The sequence below is a fragment of the Mesitornis unicolor genome, unplaced genomic scaffold, assembly GCF_000695765.1.
Source record: "Mesitornis unicolor isolate BGI_N332 unplaced genomic scaffold, ASM69576v1 scaffold16812, whole genome shotgun sequence".
Taxonomy (NCBI): Eukaryota; Metazoa; Chordata; class Aves; order Mesitornithiformes; family Mesitornithidae; genus Mesitornis; species Mesitornis unicolor.
This window is the reverse complement of record NW_010171393.1, coordinates 130,245-136,498: the sequence shown is the minus strand read 5'-3', so window position 1 is coordinate 136,498 and position 6,254 is coordinate 130,245. Positions and strand designations below refer to the sequence as shown.

At 47.9% G+C, this 6,254-nt stretch overlaps 1 protein-coding gene across 1 annotated transcript in view; it reads right to left on the bottom strand.

The window, feature by feature from the left end:
- Positions 1-212: 212 nt before the first annotated feature.
- Positions 213-6,254, bottom strand: part of MDGA1 (MAM domain containing glycosylphosphatidylinositol anchor 1) — a gene marked incomplete at its 5' end in the record, with an annotated part of 91,155 nt that continues 85,113 nt past the window's right edge. Inside the window, 3 exons of the mRNA XM_010180024.1 lie at positions 213-609; positions 1,458-1,566; positions 2,543-2,673. Coding sequence (XP_010178326.1) covers positions 518-609; positions 1,458-1,566; positions 2,543-2,673 — 332 coding nt within the window. The remainder of the gene's footprint in view (positions 610-1,457; positions 1,567-2,542; positions 2,674-6,254) is intronic.

Sequence of the window (6,254 nt, the reverse complement as noted above, 5' to 3'; positions counted from 1 at the left end):
AGGGGAGTACTGCGGTACATCATCCACTAAGCTGCGGGCTCTGCAGTAAAGAAGGTAACTGTTCTGGTAGAAATTTGTGCTTTAATATATTTTTGTTTGTTTGTTTAAAACAAGTTCCCACTTCCCTGAGGACGCCCTGTCCGACATTCCCAAGGAAACATGGGGGTAGTTTTTTTCCTCCTTCATTTGCTCTTCACATTTCTTCATTCCTATTTTTGTCTTTCGTTCCTTCTTTTCTGTGTTTCTGTTTCTTTCCTTCCTTCCTCTCGCTCTCACTTTCTCTCTCTTGTGCACGTGCTTTAAAAAAAATTTTGTCTTTATTTTTTTAATTTTGTTCTAGACATTATGACTTTCTCAAGGAATGCTCCAGTTCTGAACCAGATCTCTTTGCATGGTCATGCCTGTCAGTCTTTGGTAACATATGGACACTTTGGTGTGCCAGTGAGGAGGGGAAGAAGAGGAGCAGAGGTGGCCGAGTATAATGTCTCGGTCCGAAGACAGGAGTGCTTGCTTGCCATCATCTGAGCAGCACGTAAAGGAAGAAAGTCAATGGGCCACAAAGACAAGAGTTGTGCAGGGCTGGAACACCGCTTCCTGGAAGAGCAACCGCTGCCAGCCAAGGAGAGACAAAAAGAATTAGTGATGGGACATGGCCAGACCTCATCAAACAAGTCAGTGCACATCAGTGTCATAGACTCCCCTTCCCTCTCCACAAACCACCTCCTCCCCCATCTATTGGAAGGTCTCTCTAGCCTTCTCTGGACATTCTCAAGGCTTCCCAAAATTACTTATTTTCCAACTTGGGAGAAAAGGTTGACTCTTAATTACTTCTGCAATCCAACCCTCCTTTTGTCCCCAGAAGATTCAACTTGAGTCAAACAAAAAGTTCTGCTTGTGTTTTGGTTACAGCTTGGTCATCCTAGGCTGAAACAGACTTTTAACTGCACCACAAATTTTGAAGTTTTTAGGGTGTTCTGACTATTTTGATATTTTGTTTTTCCCTTCACCTTTGGAGTTAAGAAAATTGCTGAAAGTGACTCTTCCTCAACAAGGTTTTTTTCCTTCAAAAATAAAGAAGACAAATTTAACCTTGTTCTCAAGTGCCTGTCTGGCTCTGGTTTGCATACTCTGAACATCTGCTCTGCTGCCCACCCGAGGCACGCTATCGAGGGTGCAGGCAGGACTAAGGCACAAGGCACACCACCAGTGATTCCCATCCAAGGACTGATGCCTACATACTGCTTATGCACCTTGCTATGGCTTCAACCTATGGTGCACCTCAGTGCGAGTGGGATTGTCCCCATTTCACCAGGATGATGTGGATGGACTGGAAAGGAGCTGGTGGGAGTCCCACCAACACATCAACGTGCTCTGAAATTAGCTGTGCATCTCTAGCAAGTGCATTCAAGTATGCACTCCCACAGACTTGCTTTCCTCTGAGGCATGCAGGCTCTCACCCTTATTTGGTCCAATTGGCTTCCTTGGACAGTCCCCCTTTTTCAGAGTGACGTCATCGATGGCAATGTCCCCCTCATAGCTTGTGCCCCGGACACCTTCGAAGATGATCTGCAAACAGAGCATGGGACAGAGCCCAGTGTGAGGATGCAGCTGTGGAGGGAGGGAGGTCCAAATCCCTTCTTGTGCTGCGGGGCTCTGCAGAGGTGAGCAGGACACAGACCACACCTTATCAGGTCCCCAGGTGAATGATTTGTCCCTGTTTCTCCAGTACCCATAGGATCTGGAGAACCGGACCCCACTGCTTATGAGACCAACCCCTGTGTGCTGAATGTCTGTAGAATAATAAATGAGCACATAGAGCTCTGCTTTATTAAGTATGCTGCACTAATGAACCAACAAACACTGAACAGCACTCACAAGAGTAGCTAAATTCTTATTTATTATTTTAAAGTACCCAAAAGCATGCTGGGCATGTTGCAACAGCACCATAACTTACCAGCCTGCATAGACCCACAAAACAACCCTACAGCAGCAAAGTAGCATGTTGGGCAAAACCATCAGCAATAAAACACTCGGTAACAAAGCAGTTCACTTCCCGGGTATGCATAAATGACTCAACAGAGTGCCCAGTTTGTCACCACAGGCTGTCTACAGTCCTAAACCGGGGGGCAGTGGGAAAGGTCTTTTACGGCACGTGGTCTAAGAAGCCTCCGATGCTCAAAGTTACTTTACACCAGCAGGCCAGCATCCCCAGCTGCTCAACACCAAGAGACCTGGTACCAGAAGGAGCTCTTTGACAAGCAGTTTCCAGACCAGCAATACTCAGAAAATGCACAGTGCCAGACTGGTGCTTGCCCATAACAAAGTCAGATGGCTTCAGAGAAAGGTGGATTTGATTTCTGTGCATCCATCAAGGTCTTGCCTTGCCCCAGTGACCCTGAGAGTGGAGAGCTCCCCGTGTCCTCCCCATGCCTGATCAGCCCCTGTGCCACAGAGACAGATGTCTGCTGGGAAGACTCCTAGAGTCCATGGCACATGGACAGGGCAGGCAGCAGGTGGCTCCTTCACCATGGACCTGACTTACCTGGAAGGGCCCAGGCGGGTTGATGGGCACGTGTGCTTGCTGCCACATGTTCCCTCGGTTCCCGCTGAGCGACCAGACCTGGGTGTCGATGGCTCGCTTGTTTCGCACACGAACTAGCAGGTTCAAGGAGCCTGTAAGAGAGAAACCAGGTGCTGCTGTGCCAGGGCAAGCAGGCAACCCTCCCTGCTGGGCCAGCCCTGCGTGCAACTCCAGCGCTCAGCCTCAGCCACAGCTGTATGCCCCAGCTGGCCCAGAGTAACCTCTGGAGGGAGCCAGCTTTCTCCTGGGTTGATGTGCAATGTTTCATCCATCTGGGCTGTCCAAGGGAGGACACAGACCCAGATGAAGACAGAGAACAGGATGAGGAAGAAGCAGTCTGTAGCATGGCTGGGTAGGCACAAGAGGGAGGTGGCAGAAATGCAAGGGACCTCCAGAGGCATCCCATCCAACCTTCTGCTTGAAGCTGTCTCCAGCTCTACATGAGGGCAGCATGGCTTTGCCTGGCCAAGTCTTGAAATCCCCTGAGGAAATCAACTTTTCCCAATGTCCAATATGAACCACCAGCACTACTAGTTGTGGCTGCTCTTCCCTATTATATTGTCTAATATGACTGATAAGATTTTGACTCCATTATCCTTGAAATTGCCCTTCAAACATTCGGGAGCCAAGGGCTGATAGCAGCCTCCTCTTTGTCAGACTGAGCAAATCCAGCTCCCCCAACCTCTCTTGCCCAGGACTTCCACTCCTGGCCCTTGGCCATCCTGATGCCCCTCCGCTGGACCCACACCAGTTGCTCTACATCTCACTTGAACTGGGAAGCCTAGGACACTTGTTTGCCTCTCCCCATTCACCATTGACATATGATGTATGCTACGCAGCTTACAGACCTCTCCCTGCCTTGGCTTTGGCCATCAGTTGCAGAAACATGACCTGTGTCTTCAGTTGCCACTTGCCCTGCAAGCGGCCTTGGAGCGAGCAGCTGATATTTGCTAGTGGTAGGTGGCATTGCCTGTACCACATCACCTGTACCATCCCAGCCCCACATTTTCAGAGGGGCACAAAGACCCTGTGAATTAACACCAGCTTCAAGTTCAAGTTCAATTAAACCAAAACCAAGGCCAACAAACCTCAAAGCATTTCCAGTTCTCACTTTGAAAGCAGTGTCACAGCCTCCACCCACAAATGACATCATCTCAGTTTTTCTTCTGGCAGGATCTTTTTTGCAATTCCCCCAGCCAACTTTTTTTCCTTTTTTTTTCCTTTCAGTGAATAAACATTTTTAAACATTCACTCTGGGTTGACCTGAAACACTTTATATCTATTTTTTACCCCCCGATTCATCTGGCAAACAAAAAAATCAATCACAACTCTAGTCACGCTGTTGCTCATCAGTGTTTCTGGTCCCCATATACAGACTTATTACACCTGAGAGCAGAGGGGCTATAATAACCCTTACTTATAGGTCCATATCTTGTCTGTGCTTGGGGTGCTGCATTCCTGCCTGGGTACACTCTTCTGACAGACTGCAGTGAGAGGCCAGGGGAAGAGACAGGGAAAGAAGTTTTCCTATATAACCTCCCTCCTACATGATCCCTTGAAATTCTTCATTCTTGGCACATTGCCTTGGGGGCACTGTGTGAAGGGCATGGACCTGGAAGTACCCCCATCAAGCGCCTGGCTGTCAGAAAGTGGGAGATACATCACAGGGAGTTCAGAGACGCATAATAAAGATGATGAAATGTTTAGATTCTGAGTGGCTGACTTACAAGAAAAGGTTAAAAGAATGAAATATGTGTATAATTTAGTGAACTGAGGAAAGAGGTGCATATTATTGCCTGCAAATATTGAAAAGTGTGAGCACTAAGACTGGCTGAGAAAGCTAGATGAAGGCCTGACGGAACAGTGAGAGTGTATTAAATTCCCTTTCCTGGTGGTATCCAGTTTGGGATGCACACAACAGCACAAGATAAGGAGTGAAACAACTTGTTTTTCTCTCTGTCTGGAGACCAGCTGGCACTGCACAACCCTGGGGAGAAAGAGGTAACCAAGTGGGATCTCTCCCTAGAAATATGGTGCCAGAGATGAGAGGGGTCACGATGGGAGCCTTCAGTTTTGAGCCGCTGGTTTCTTGGTGCTCGCCTTACCCTCAGGAGATTCTTGCAAGGGAAAGTCTCTCTAAGAAGGATACCTAGTCCTCACAGAGGCTCTTAGTCAAACTGATCCTTCACACAGGAACTACATAACCCCATAGATCAATGTCAACAGCAATGTGTTGAGAGCAGCTAATTACAGACATCAGAGATGGTGAAGTGACGGATCGAGAGTGAATGTAGAATTACTATGAAGCTGCTAGCAAGCAAGGATTAAAAACAACTGTTGTCTATTCTACCCTCATTTGGGGACTTGCAGCTAGGATCTGCCGTGCACGAGCCTGGCTGAGTAGCCAGCACTGGGACAAATCAGGCAGCAAATGAACTTTGATGCCCTAGGAAAAAGTGAAGGCGAGATAGAAGGAGACCCAGAGAAGCATCTGGAATGCAAATTAGTGTCCCCAAAGCACTGGCTGAGAATGCCTGGCCTAAACCCAAACCAAGCCTGAGCATATCCTGGCTGACAGCTCCGTGTCCTTGGAGCATCAGGAAAAATGTTTCAACCTTTTGGCCCCCGAATTCCCTAACAGAACAATACTGAATATGAGCAGGCATTCTTCAAATGGTTTGCAAATGGAAAGGAAGCTCCCTTATCGGCCCACAACATGCAGTGTTTCACCACCCCTGTGTACACATGGAAAGCTGAAGGTCAAAACAGAAAAACAGCATGCCCATGACTGTCTTACAAATTAGTCAGAGTTATGAAGGGGAGTCAGACCTCACAGCCCTGCCTGCAATCCCTGCTAAGTTACAGAGCCTTCCTGAGGCTGGAAACGAACCATGATACCTCCCTTTTCAGTAATGCTGTCACTGGGAACATGCTGTTGGGAGGCATGGCAGAGACTTCAGGACTTCAAACTAAACCAGGATGAAGCCTCTACCCCTTCTGAACAGGGTCCACAATGTTGTAGATGTTAAAGATTGTGCAGTTCTTCTACTTTATTCCCTTCTACCAGTCAGGCCTAAGGGCATGTAGCCTGTGATGGAGGCACTTGGAAATGAACCTTCAGGTCTGAGCTCCAGGCAGAGCCTTAAAGCATTGCAATCCTGGACCACAGAAAGCTCCAAGTCACCTTTCCAATTGCTTAGAGCTTCTTTATCTCAATTTTTCAGACTGGCCCCAAAATCCAACTGTGTGATGGACCAAGTGCTGAGGGGCTTTGTGTTTTCCAAGTGAAAGCTTTGAGTTCAGCTCACTGTCCTAAAATCAAACATTGTTCCAGGATCCCACTTACAGTCATGAAAATCCATAGGTTAAGTCTCAGGCTAAAAAGGGGAGGTGGAGCCTATGTAGATATCTACATCCATAGCTCCTGACCTCTGGTGAACTGACATCTGCCCACACCCACCTTCAGGCAATCCATCAATACCCACCTCATGCCTTATTAACAATCTTCACTCCCTGTGCAGCTTTCAGTATGTCACACGAGTTCAGGCCAAACCAGCCCTCCTAGAGCACAGACTATATCCAAATCCCACTTTGTAGGTGGCCAATGCATGGTCCACACATGTGTGGGGTGTGAGAAGCCAATTCACAGCTGTGAACTGACTTGCTATGTGAT